This window comes from Neodiprion virginianus, chromosome 2 (assembly GCF_021901495.1).
Source record: "Neodiprion virginianus isolate iyNeoVirg1 chromosome 2, iyNeoVirg1.1, whole genome shotgun sequence".
In the NCBI taxonomy this organism is placed as follows: domain Eukaryota; kingdom Metazoa; phylum Arthropoda; class Insecta; order Hymenoptera; family Diprionidae; genus Neodiprion; species Neodiprion virginianus.
The window spans coordinates 23,619,543-23,634,142 of NC_060878.1; the positions used below are offsets into that span (position 1 = coordinate 23,619,543).

The following is a 14,600-nucleotide window of genomic DNA, read 5'->3' on the forward strand; positions in this document are numbered from 1 at the left end:
AGATTTTCAGCTATGAATTGAAGCGATTTGAAATGAAGTATCGATGTCTAAGTTTTTGTTTATAATTCTAGTATTTATTGTTCTTGTATTTCAAAGGAAATCTTCGTAGTTTATGAATATAATAATTTGATAGATATTCAATGCACAACTATATCATAATAAAATTACAGCAAAGTATCGATTTTTGGTCAGTCAATCTCCTTCAGATGCTCTGGCATAGAAAAAGTCTTTTTAGTACTAAAACGTGTATTATATTCACATATTTTTGCCTGTAGCTAGATTTCGTCTTCTACCATTAATAAACGTTCCGTGACCAAGCGTCATATCAACCATTATTTAAGATAAAAACCGAAGCTTGAGTCGTTTACATTGACCGCGTATAAGTATAATGACTTAGCTATAAACACGAACTACATACAGGTATTCAGTTTATTACAGTTATTGCTGCAATGGAATATATTGAAAGCTATATCGGAATATTGTGTACATTTTTACTTGAAGTCGTCATTTTATGCAAACGATAAATTTATATACGAACCAGAAATTCTCTTCACCGGGTTTGCCATTTACACGTAAATTCTACATATTACGTACGTATAGTATCGATCTCAGTATAGGAAGAAAAAGGGTGAATTTGCTCGGTCAGTAAAGGTAGGAGTATTACATGACCCTAAGATAAAAGCCGCATCTTTGCAGTTTACTTTTATACAAAGAGAAGTTCAAGTCTCACAAAAAACACACTTCATAATGTACGGTTTCAAGGGAGAAAGATGATGCTGATATGAGTCGGCTCGTGGATTGTACCATTGTTGATATTTTGCAAGTGACGTTTGATCTTACACGGGGAACAGGTATTTTTGATATGAGTAGCTAATTAGATGTATTCAAAGACGTGAATAAAGAAATCAAAGACGTTTAAATTCTTTTCATAAATGTTTCTCGAGTTTGTCTTTCCTTCCTTCTTAGCTTCTACACGTATGTTTTGTGGTTTACTCTCAGCGAAAAGTTTTCTGGCGGCTACAAAATTGACGAATTTGAATCGATATAATATTCTTTATAATTCTGGTTCGGATCATGAATTATTTTGATCACAAACATTTTAGCAAGAGTGAGAATAAATGAATAAGTGCGGACGTTAAGGTTAACGAAAAAAACAAATTGTTTCTCAAGTCTTTGAATTCTTCTTTGATCTTGCTCTAAGCTGCTCATACCTAAATTACGCGTTTCCTATCTTGAATCAGACTCGTTTCTAAAATATTCACCTGAGGTGATTAAAATTGATCACCCTGTATATTACAATTATAACTCGAGAGTAAATAGTACATGCTGATCAAAAAGTTGCGTCATTTTCAATTATAACACGCCTCGTGTGATGAATGTGCAGGTATGTCTATACTAGTTTGAAAAATCCCGTAATACCTTTTATGAAATGTGACAACTTATTGAAAAATTTTGAAAATTTAGATCAATTTCACTGTGATGTTCAACCGGGAAATTTCGTTACGTTATGTGTAATTAGTTGATTGCTCAAGAAACCTAAAGAATTCTACTTTAAATTTCAATTTCATACATAATGCTTATTTCAATCAATTGAACTAGTTTTGCGAGCATCATTTTTTCTCACGGTCAGTCGTAGCCTCAGATCCACTGAAACGAGACTGAGTTTACCGTTTTTACTTAGCGTTGAAACTAGCTCAATCTTTTTTTACTTGGCATGATAAAAGTCAAGCTACAATTTACTGGGTAGAAAAATGACAAACGTTAGAATAAATAAACCGACGGCCAATAAATAAAGATCCATTTCTCAGTCAATTTGTGTCCCGTGGAATCACGCGATTAACTTTTGCCGAGGAAGTATTTTAGCACTTTGAACAATAACGGAGATATTGTTGTGGGAATTCTAAAATGGGACACCTTGTGTGTAATTATTATGTATTTTTTTGGATGATGCACTGGTTTATACCTTACATGTGTCGGCATTAACGTCGCGATCACCATATAAGTTTGCATAATAGACGTAAATGCGTTCGTCTTCAAACGTTTTCCTCTCGTATATCCAGGTATTGTATATCTAGGCAGGTAGTGCCGGCTAGAGTGAAATCGTCTTCATTTATTACGTGTTCAACTGTGTAAGCTGTATATTATATTCATTCGGTGCACTGCCTGTGTTGACTAATACATAATGCGATTATACTATTGGTCAAAATGTGTTTCTGTGAAATCAAACAAATTTATTCATTTCAATCATTATTCGTTTACATAACAATGGGCAGATGTGAAATCGCCCGTGAAAATTTGGATCGATTCGATAGGACTTCATTCATATGACGTGAATTATTTATATTGATCAACAAACCTGTCTGCTGCTACAGTCTCCAAACAAACAGATCACACTCAAAGAGCAAAATAGTCAAACGACGAAACGAGTGTCTTAAATTCATGATTGAAAAAATTTTCTTCCTCTGCAAAGAGTTATCCATAACAACTATATAAAAAATATAACAGAAAACGACAGACCGAGCATGATACTAAATTCGGATGAAAAGTTTTTTTGCCATGCTAGTCCGTGGAGGTAAATGAGGTAATTGACTTTTCAATTCAGGTAATCGTCATTAATGTGATAGCGAAAAACTCGATGCTTTTTGCTTTGTCACGTTTCACTGGAGACAGTGCGGATAAGACAATTATAGGAATGGCCATTACACGAAGGAACAGGATTATTTGAGTCAAGTGATATTCATTTGATTCAATACTTACTTAAATTATCAAAATATTTGTTTGCCCTACGTATGCGTAATATGGGATTTTACCCGTTTTACGGGTGTAAAACCCCGTTTTGCACACTGGTATGTGTAAGATGAAAACAGATCGAAATTCTCCGAATCGTTGTCTCTCGCACTCATAGTTGTGGTTAGGTTGATTCTAAGAATTGTTATTCAGTTTATTGCCAGGAGAATTATTATTTTTTTGTATTTAATAAAAATTTAATATCATTGTTACGTGTTCGTCCGGGGGGGAGGAGGGGCGAATTCAGTTAATTTGTTTGTTGAGTTAAAACCTTTCTGTGGTAAAACCAGAAATTTATATTATCATTACCTCTAATAAATATGAATAAACATATTTTTTCACAATGTTTGTACAATGTCTTCTAATTTTACGGCTCGTAGGGCAAAAAATATTGTTTGCATCACGAGCGTAAGAATTTACACCTTCGTGCGATCTCGCCGAGCACTCGGGGTATAAAACCGTGTTTTACGCTCTAGATACGAAAACTACTATTGTCGAACGAAATACTTGTGGCACCATAATATAGAACAGAATAAAGTTTTTGAATGATCATGCTGACCATCAATTTAGTTACGATAACACGGTGTGAGTTCCTTGAGATAATGTGAATTTTTCATCAAGAAAATGTGTGATTGATATGACTAAAAATTTGATTGAACGCACCTCAATCGTTTTGTTGAAAAAATATGAAATTGTTGTATCAAAACTAATTAAACTTGTTCTAATTCATGTTTTGTTGAGTCAAGAGTTCAATGGTTGAGCAGGTAATTAAATTTGTTGCTTCAAAAATCTTTTGCATTAACTGAACATTAGGTATATTTAAGCGCACAAAACGTATTCTTCGAATGAAATCATTTACAATTCTATAGGCGCAAAATTTTGTAGGATTTACTCGATATTTAATGGGTGAAACCCGAAAACTTATTGTTGCATATGTCAAAATATAAATTGAATATGTTCACTTTTTATTCATTTGTAGTCGATATCAATTTTGAGGACTCGAAACTAGGTATTATGCTTTCTTCGTTTATAATAAGTCTGATGATAAATTTATCTTATATTATCTGTGTCTGACTTCCTAACCGACTACCCGGTTTTATAAGTATCTCTGAAACTCTTTCCGTAGCAAAAGAGTTCACTGCCTAGTGGCCGTTTACAGTACTAGTATACTGATGTTTACGTTGAATGTATCCTATACTTGTTTCAAACTATGTGGTGTTTCTTTTACCTCGTAAACAAATTAGTGCAACTGATTCAACTATTTACGCCAAACAAGCTCCTGTTAGATCAACAAAGTACAGTATTCAATCAATGTAAATTTTTTATTGGCTAGATTTATGTACTTATTTTATTTGAAATATCTAATTGTTTCTGTCAACGAACATGCGACTTGGAGGAACAATATATAAACTTGAAATGAAATGATATTTAGTGGACTCAATTTCGGGAATACATCAAGAGATTCACTCGAATCAATACTTCACTCAATTGCGGCAAGAAAGGCTTTGGTTGAATCAAGGAATTCGCTTGACTAAATCATTTTGACAATCCAACTGAATCGCAGTTGTTGAATGAAAGTCATCGTATTTGGAACAAATAAGGGATACTAGAGTGAAGTGAATGAATTTAATTCAACAATTTCGATTCAGTTATGTTTGTCGAAATGATTTAGTCAAGCGAATTCCTTGGTTCAAGAATTCCTTTTCCTCGATGTAGAGATTCTCAAATGACTCGGCACTACAATCCATTTCTTCTCGCTGAAATTTCGCGAGAAATGTAGTATTTTTGAATCCACACAAATCCTACTGTGAACTAATTATAATGATTATTTGATCAGTTACATGGAAATAAATTGCGAATCTTTCTTACTTCTTTATACTGTTGGGATTACGTAAAACGGCGGCATGAGAATAAAATGCACTTTCCTCTTTATCGAAACACCTTTCAATCATGCGTATGGGACATTCCAGGACATTTTGACCAGTCTCGATTTTCACCTCCTCAAATTTTCAAATGATTTTAGTATGAAAGCCCCTGGTTTGGGAAATACTCATGAATTTGTTTCAAATTTTCAAAAGTTCCCCCCAAAAAAAAAAAAAGAAAAAATTGTGGATTGCAACAAATCGGTCTCGATTAATTTGAGATTTTCACTCAATTTCCTAGACCTTGTAAGCTAGTTTGTTTTATTGAGAGATTAAGCTCCGGATTGTAAATAATTTCAATCTCTCTAAAAACCATAAAAATAAAAACTTACTCAAAAGTGAACCGAAAGTGGACAAAACCATTGAAGTTTAGAAGAAACGAGCCGTAAAAATATTATTTTTCTGATACTTTGTGGGTAATTTTTTTAAGGGTTTAAAATTTTTTTTTTTGTGGATATTATCGAAATATGTGCAGGTCTAATTGTGAGATCGGAAATGAAAACTACTTGAACACAAATTATCTCAGTTGGCGGACTTTGCATAAACTTCTCACTCCATGAATAGAAAATCATTTTTATTGATGCGATAAACTATCTAATTTGTAATACGATGTATAAAATCAACGGTCAAACGGTGCGATCAAGATCAATAGTAACCTCGATAGAATAGTAGTTTGCATACCAACGCCGTAAAAGGAAACTTTTATTCAGCTGAGCAAGGATCGCGAAATCCACGAAAAACCGGCAAGTTATTCGGCCGTGGTGCGAACATTGTTTTTCGGTATAGCAGCCGTAAAGTATGCCACATGGTCTCGCCTCCGGCCGTAAAGTGGGAGTCAGGGTGTCAACACATGTAGCGTAACTTGCATATCTAGTGATTCTAGTAATTTAACAGAAGTTACACCACTCTCAAAGTCGGCATGCAACCAAGGCGTATTTGATTGAATTACGCGTAATGCGTAACTGATACAACCAAATAACCAATTGTGGATCAGAGTTTCTGCTATAAACTCAAATGAAAATGCTATGCAGATTTGCGATTGGTTTTTGTAGCCTACGCCTCTCTGAACGTGCGCGTCATGGTAAACTAGTACTCTAAATACGAGTATGTGTGAAGCGAAATATAATATGAAATATTGTACAAAATAGGGTTGAATTTTTTTAGGTTATGTTGTACTGACGCCTTCGCCTTATGCTGAATCTCTTGATCTTGATATGCCACTATAATATATGACGTATGAAGATATATCTCCAAACGATATTGAATCTGTTAGTGTAATAAACTCATTATAAAACTAGTTTTTATGACATGCTTACTATACTAACACAAGTACATCTTGCAAGCAAAGTGCGTAAAATAACTAGGCGTAAGTTGCGCGTACGCAAGTTACGCTCCATGTGCTGACACCCAGACACGTGTCTGTAAAATTATACTTTACGACCGGAAAACGCAATCATAGTGGCGTACTTTACGACTACTATATCGAAAAGTATATTCCCTTGTTTAGGAAACCCATTATTTTTTTATTTGAATATAGTACCTACTCCGTATACCTACGTATAAAACCCTCTAGACTTTCGTGAAATACCGATAAAGTTGTGATAAGTAAGCATGCCTGTTGAAAAATATCGTCTTACAATTAAATTAAAATCTATGTATTCTTACGTTGCAGGGACCTGACTGACTCATTACCTCAAGTACGATGAGATACAAAGTAAGTTTTTAATCACTTAATAAATAAGCCTACTCGATTTATTCACACATTTTCACCAGTTGTCTGGATGTAAAGACACTTTAGAGCATATAGGCATGAAGAAAGCATCTATGCTGAAAAAGTGTCCCTAAGTCAGTAAGAGAGAGGGACGTAACACTACTTGCGCTCTCTTTCTACGGCAGGAGCGTACCTATCGTAATTGAGTGCCCCGAGCATTGCATTGATGGATCTGACTGATATGAATACATATTAGTATCTAGTGGGTCAAGTTATTGAAACAAACAGTCAATAATATCAATGTTTAACATATTTTCAAATGAGACAATACAATTTATAAATGTGGAACGGGCATTTTCACGGAAAAATCTGATAGAAATGCGAGGTTTCAACGGCATGATTTTAGTAAATAAATTTAACTTATTAGACAACAATAACAATAATCCAACGTCTTTGTTAGATACATTCTGACACATTCGATAACCCTAGAAATTTTACGACCCAAGGTGTTGGATCAGTGTGTTGGATGACCGTTTGCGGTGCCGGCCGCACACCGCAGGCTCTTTTTTGTTTGGTGCTCATCCAACACCGTGGGTCGTAAAGTTTCTAGGGTTATCGAACGAGTCAGAATCTATCACAGGGTGCGATCTAGAATTAGCAGCGCTGAAAAATCACTAGAAAATAGACAGAGCTACTCACAAACTGGGCAGCGCAAAAGAAATAAAAGATTGTTGACAGCACTGGGAGCTAATATCGGAACACAGCCTAAGTGTATGTACTATACATCACAACACATGTACGAAAAAATCGATCGTGAATCGCTGAATTAAGTACCTCTTCTTTTCAAATGTGATCCTAATATAAATCGTATGGATAATTGCGAAGCACTACAATTCATTGCTATCCCTTATCATGAACTCTGCATAAACATGTAACTTCCCGTTATGAGTGCGTTTTACTCATCCGTTTCATCACTCTCACGATAGCAAGGTGTACATAACGCGCATCCCATTGGTCAAGTTGCAGATTTTAGGATACCGTATTGGTACCTACCGAATTGAAGTTTCTTCGTGTAGCTAGCTACCTATTTCTCATAATTCCCCTCTTTAATACACCCTTAGAGAGTACGAAGTTACACGATGGTGGCTGATGTGTATTACTCGACATATATTTTCTACCGATGGTCTCAATTCAAAATTATATGAATTGATTAAAAGCATTGCAATTTCTTTGTACTCCAGTTGACCAGTGAAAGTTATTTGTAAAACAAGATTTGAACTCTCATTTGCATGTTAGGACAACTGCGCAACAAAATGTATCCATCTATCACCATCAATTTTCTTCTTATTCTGTATCTGGTACCACTTATTTCAATAAGAGAACCCCATTTCACTAACATTTAGGAATATGCCAAATTTTTGTGAGGTTATGTACACAAAGTTTTATGAAACTAAGCTTCACTGACTTAAGAGGATGCTTTCCATCGCGTTGAATGTCACTTATTCTGACGATTATCAAAGACCATGCAGAACTCGTGCGAAAATGCCACAATCAACGCAATTCTACATGCAATCTCGAACAACGATATTTAAAAACTTATCTGTTGCATGCGGGAATAAGGTCAGGAAGTGTATCTCTACGACCAGTGATGAACCAATTATAGGAATACATTTCTTGGCATTATTGTTGCGTAAGACAAACTTTTTTTTAGACGATTTTATTCGGTATTGCATGTAGAATCGCGCTGATTCCGGCAATTCGACACCAGTGATGCGTAGACTTTGATAATAATCAAAATATATGTAATGTTTAATGCGGTAGATAAAGACTGAGTATAGCATCCTCTTGAGAGTACAGTACAGTCTTCTTTACCGAAAAAAAACTTACTTTATATAGTTTGAACGGAACAAGTGGCAACTATAAGCACAATTTTACATGCAATGCCGAATATAAATATTTAAAAAATGTTTGTTTACGCAAACAATAACGATAGAAAAAGTATTCCTGTGATTGAACCATTAATCGCAGATATACCATTTCTGGCCGTAATTTTGCATGACACATTTTTCAATATTTCTGATCGGAATTGGCTTGAATTGCGACATTCAAGGCATTTCCATTTCAGTGATGCACAGGCTCTGATAGTACTTCATATGATAAGTAAATGACTTTTTGCAACGGTGCGCGTGAAATTCGTTTTTTACGATTCGATATCGGGTTGATACTATTTATACAACAGGATGCGTAAAATGAAAAATCTCGGCCCAGAGGAAAAAACACGATCCAAATTGAGTAATTAAAATTATGTTACTTTCGTGGCTTTATCTTTACACCTGCCAGTGGACATAACTCAAACCACGTTGGATTTTGTTGAATATTTTAATTTTTTTTAAATCTATTATATATTCGATAAATAAACAAATAACTCCTACGTTAGAAAGTAGATGGACATTTTTTGGCATCTGCTGCCCACTTTGTGAGAGATTCTATCGTTGACATTTTGCTACAGTTTGTGCTCGAGTAGGTATTACTAAAATTCCCGAGTTCCTCAAAAATGTTGGGTTTGCCGAAAATTGCGGAGTTTTCGAAAATTTTGCTCGCGGCTATTTTCGCTTCTCTAAAAATACCGGGATTTCTAAAGCGAACAGAGATTTTCGAAAATTTCGGACTACCCGAAGTTTTCGGACTACCCGAAGTTTTTGGACTACCCGAAGTTTTCGGATTACTCGGAGTTTTCAGATTACTCGATGTTTTCGGATTACCCGAAGTTTTCGGATTACCCGAAGTTTTCGGACTACCCGAAGATTTCGGGTTTGTCAAAAAACCGGACCCGATGCAAACCCGACCCGGATCCGAGTTCGAGTACCCGAAATTTTGGGTACCCGCATACCCCTAACTGGTAATATATAATTTGCCCCCAATTTTAAGGAGGTCGTTAAACATTTCACTTGTCCAAAATAGTGGATTCGTTACAGTAGAAATTACCACAGCTGTAGTACCATTAGCTGTGATTTGTTTTTCCCTGCAGAGGTCATAACATATTTTGTTGTCCTGATGAAACGACCTTCTTGTAATTTCGAACGAGAGATCGGTATACTCGAGCACAAACTGTAGCCTACGAGTTTTTCGGGTAACCCGGAATTTCCGGGTCACTCGAGATTCTTGGGTAATGCGAAATTTTCGGGTACCTGACCTGAAAGTAATCCATTTTACCCGACCCAACCCAACCATAAGAATTTCAGTACCCGCACACCCCTATTGCCAATAGATTTGTGCGCGATAAAGCTTGCCCTGATATAATTAATCAAGATTAATTGACTGCATCTGAGTTGAAACCCAGAAATATTATGATTAATTCAATGAGTCATGAGTACAAATTTGGAGGTATAACATTTTGTCGTCGATTCGACGATAATATCAAAATTGGCAGATTTAACTTAGAAAACGCTTTGACAACATTTTTTTCCGGATTTTACTTGGGGCATATCTACTAAGGATTAACGGAGTATCAGTATCACTAGCAGTATGCTGATTTTATCAATCAGGTAACTAATTGAGGCCTAACAAATTATAATTCTTTCCTTAACAATAGGTGAACGACCCGGAGAATCATGCTGGGCAAACTGAACTCACCAGACAAGCATCCAACGCATCGTGGTACGTTCGTTATTAACGAATTTACGCATTTGAATATTTTAGTCCCTGGAATTCTATTGTACCATTAATATTTATTGTGCTGTTATTTTTACCCAATGGTGTAAAACGCCCTCACATTATTGAGTTTTGATGTTTATTTTTACACAGCAGTTCGTGAAAGATCGATTTATACATAATAGGTACATTCATTTACTTTTTTCCCAGGCAATACAATAGGAATGCAGATACGATGAAATCGAGGTCAAAAGAAGCGATACTGATTCTAGTCGCGGGGCTGTTGACTGTGGCCGTTATCGCACTCGTAGCTACGCTAATCCTGCAAATGGCCGTATTCAACAAAGAGGAATATAAAGAGATGTGCCAGAGCGAGGAATGCGTCAAAACAGGTGATCATAATAGTATATTGTGTTACAAGCGCGGAAAGTGGGTGATTTCCGATGATAGTGAAATTTGCAGCGTGATCCGCAAAGGTAAGTGCTGAAGTCGCACGAGTATTAACAGGATCGCAGCATGAGCCAATAAAACCGCTGTACTAACGCGAATAAGATCTCGCCCATTTGCACGTTGGACATACGCTAATTTTTCCAACACTTACGAAGGCGACTTTGACTTAAAAAGCAAGGAAGGTGAAACCGATAGCGCGTAAGCTTGGGGTTAGGTAACTTACGCTGAATGACGAAAATTCGCATGCGTGAAAGAATGCCCGGATCGGTAAGTACTGTATTTCATTAGTGCACATGCGCCAACGTAATTTTACCGCACTGTTCTGAAATTGGCCTCTTTACGCATGCTCGTTAACTGACACGGAGTTAGGACTAGAGGGAATTGACCTTTGCGCCACCTATGGTGAGCCTTCGTCGATGGAAACTACTGATCTAAACAAACTCAGAACCTCGACGTTACAAGTTGCATACGAAACTAACCTGCCTAATCGGGAATTCCTTTAATTTTTTTTTATACGCAATCGGCGATTCGTATCTCAAACATTTCCTCGCCCAGAAGTTTTAAGGTTATGGCCAGCACACTTGCACTGATGTAGGCATTTATAGATTCTTTGAATAAAGTGCATACAGGGATCACCAACGACGGCTGACCGGTATCGTAGTGTGCTGTATGTGTAGATTTTTCCCCTTTTGTCTCCCGTTTCACTCTAAGTACCTACCTAAGCACTGATACTCCGTTGAGCGAGAAACGACACAGCATCGCGCAGGTTCGGGCTGAGCAGGTGCAGGGTGGGGATAGTGGAGCTCGCTACTCACGACCAGTATCGTATATTTATGCTCTGCACCAATAGTCCACGCTCTGTAAAATGACTAATAGGTGGAATAATATGAACATTGAGGTCTCATTATATCTCGAATACATTTGTTTTACTTCCTCGTTCACATTTTCTGCCATTGGATGTATTAATGAACCAGAATAACGAAACCAAATTCAAATCTTACACGTCCGAACTCACTCGCAACTTTGCAACGACTGATGCTCGACAGTTTGAAACAATTTGAAATTAGTCATCATGTTTAAAATCAACCGTTAGGTTTCAGTACCTTGGTATGTACTTCTTGGCTTCTTCTCGGCTATAGCCGGATCTGACCAGCTGCGAAATTCGTTTGGTTACCTGGATTCACTGGTTTCTATGTATACAAACTAGATGACTGACAAGCGTCCATGGCCTGAGTCGATTAGTAACAGACGAAATTGACACCAGCGCTTCAATAGTCTCCATAGAACTAACGAATCACATGGTTCACTGATGTCATTAGTTAAAGTGACAGAACCATGTGACTTGATCTGTTCCTGATAGACTATCACCCTCGTGACCCGTTGGTTTAACTTCGGGTATCGCAGCATCAGTGTCAGTTTTTGGGGCTTCTAATCGGCACAAGCTGCCGTGTGCAGGAAGCATAGGAGTCAACCATCCAGTTAATATACAGATCAGTACCTGGACTGGGTAAAGTAGGTGGCGCATTGGGTGGGAGCTAATCGAACTGGGCGCGTATGGTTTCGTAGGCGTGTCGTTCTCTCGCTGAACGGAGTATAGTCATCCGTCGATAGAAATATTTAGAGCAGGTAAGAGATGGGTCTTCATGCAAGTGAGAGCGTTCGATGAATAGAGAGAGAAAAAATATCCGGGAGCTCTCTACCCTTCTCTAACAACGACAAGTTCGGGTAATAAATATATATTACTTCCTGTATTCAGGCAGCGCCTATCCTCGCTGATACGCCAACGTGACCTGCTCGACGAAATTGCCCTATGAATTTGCCCCATAAATTCTTTGCCTTACCCTGGACTACTCTAATATTTCGCGCACAAAACACCATTATGTCTCTCTGATTGTACACGCTTTACATATATTTTTCCTAACTTCGGTTGGTATGTGTATAAGGGACTTGTCCCAACGTCACAATAAACGTTATTGTTATTATTATTATTATATCGTTCTATATTATATGTATAAAGATATTGCCGCCGCCCGAACCTACCCGAACTTGGCCGAAGTTACCCGAACCTATCCGGAAATACCCGAACCTAACCTAACCTAGACTGACCCCAACTTAGCCGAAGTTACCCCAATTTGCCCGAATCTATCCGGAAATACCCGAACCTAACATAACCCAGCCTAATTCGACTTGAAAATGAGGGATGGCGCGTGAAGCGCGCAGGGTGGTGAACCCCCCCTCTAGTATGTATATATTGCAACGTACCGACACCAAGAGATTTCATTGCCTTATTCCTTTAGATCGGATCAGTCAAATCACTTAGTGTCGAATCACTTCATTCGACGTTGAACGTCCAGAAGCGCTGTAGTGTTTATGACGTCACGAAATATAATAAGACAAGCCTGTTTAGCGGCACCTTAAATTGACTTCTCTAATCGTGTCATGTCTTCATAAATTCTAGCTGCACGGGTTATAGAGTCGATGGACAGATCCTTTGAGCCTTGTGATGACTTCTACAGATTCGCCTGCGGTGGTTGGACTAAAAACAATCCCATACCGCAGAGTCAAACTTCGTGGGATCAACTGAGTTTATTGAGAGAAGAGCTCATGAGAAACCTCAGAGTTTTGCTTGAGGAAGATAACTCTCCAAATGACCTGAGGCCGGTAAAATTAGCCCGGGCACTCTACAGAACTTGCATGGACACAGGTCAGTAGCGACGATAGACATATTATTCTTATTCTTAATTAGTCCAGTCCATATGTACAGGCATTCGACCAACTTCTATTTAGGCATGACGTAAATTTAGCAATTTTTTTAAAAATTATTTGGATGTCCGGCATTACAATCTAAAATTTTCGAATATAGCTAAGTTTGGGTTGGGAAGAAAAAAATTATTCCAAATTGATAACGTCCCGTTTTTATGCTACTTTTTCCACTTCTACACAAAAATCACGTGGTATTGTTAGTTTAATTGTAATTAGTGAAAAATCTAAACGAACCAGAGTTTGGTTTATTTCATTTGACTCTGTGAATTAATAAGAAAAGTGAAAAAGGAACATGTTATAGTTATAACTAATACGGTTCGAAACGGAATTTTTTAATAAATGTGTGATTAATATAATTGAGAAAAAATTGAAATTAACTAATAATACCTTCGCCATAATGATATGACGTCGTATACATCCACTTCCGTAGCGTTTTCAAGGTAACACGATAGTTGATGTATTAAGTAATGAGAAACTCTTATTTGCGGCAGTATCATTGAATTGATGAGCAAAAATCACGCCAGATTGAAAAAAAAGACTTTTTACGATGCTTCTTAATGGATATTAATTAAAATGTAAAACCAGGTAATATCTTCTGTTCTAATAAAAATATCCGCACGTTCTTTTTTCAATAAAAATGCATTTCGAAAAGGACGTTCAGAATCTTGAAGGACATTTCCAAAAACTAAAAAAATGGCCAAATTATTTTCATTCGTTTATAATTCAAAAATACTACTTCTTCGAATAACGTGTTTTTGCAATAAAAATCAATTTTTTTTTGGTACATTTAGAAAGTAGGCACCTAAAACTGTAAACACGATTTTCCTCACCCTATCAGACCTCGCGCTAGGAATGAGCAATATACATCACTGTTTTTTTTTGCGGGAACATCGATGTTTTTTAAGTCGATACATCGATAGTCGATGGAAAATATTGAACTATCGATACCGTCAAGTTGGGAGTAAATTAAATTACTGTGCAACATCTGTCGGTAACTTATCTATAAAAAGTAAATACACATTACTGAGTTTGATAATGAATCTTTATTTTCTACTATATATCTCAATATTAATCAGAATATTCAATTAATTTAATTTTAACTCGCTCAATTTATATTAAATTCTCATATTTTATACTTATTTTTAACAGTGATGATAGTTCAAAATTCCAAATTTTCGCGCCCATCTTTCTTTTTAAAATTGTAGCGGGAATTTTTATAATTTTTGTGGTTGTTTTCACCATCGACATTAACAATCGATGTTTCGATGTTTTCAGAAGAACATTCATAGTTCGATGATACGGAATTGAAACAATCG

The 14,600-nt window shown here is 36.6% G+C and overlaps 1 protein-coding gene across 4 annotated transcripts in view; it reads left to right on the top strand.

Moving 5' to 3' along the window:
- The window catches only part of LOC124297163 (endothelin-converting enzyme 1-like), a 38,446-nt gene that overhangs the window by 2,388 nt on the left and 21,458 nt on the right, over positions 1–14,600 (top strand). For 2 of the 4 annotated variants that reach the window (XM_046747881.1, XM_046747878.1), the window contains exons 2-5: positions 6,382–6,423; positions 10,013–10,077; positions 10,282–10,463; positions 12,980–13,225. In XM_046747881.1, the coding sequence (XP_046603837.1) occupies positions 6,412–6,423; positions 10,013–10,077; positions 10,282–10,463; positions 12,980–13,225 (505 nt within the window). In that variant the 5' untranslated portion in view covers positions 6,382–6,411. Of the gene's footprint in view, positions 1–6,144; positions 6,199–6,381; positions 6,424–10,012; positions 10,078–10,281; positions 10,464–12,979; positions 13,226–14,600 lie in introns of those variants that run through there. The other 2 variants (XM_046747879.1, XM_046747880.1) reach the window with 2 other exon arrangements.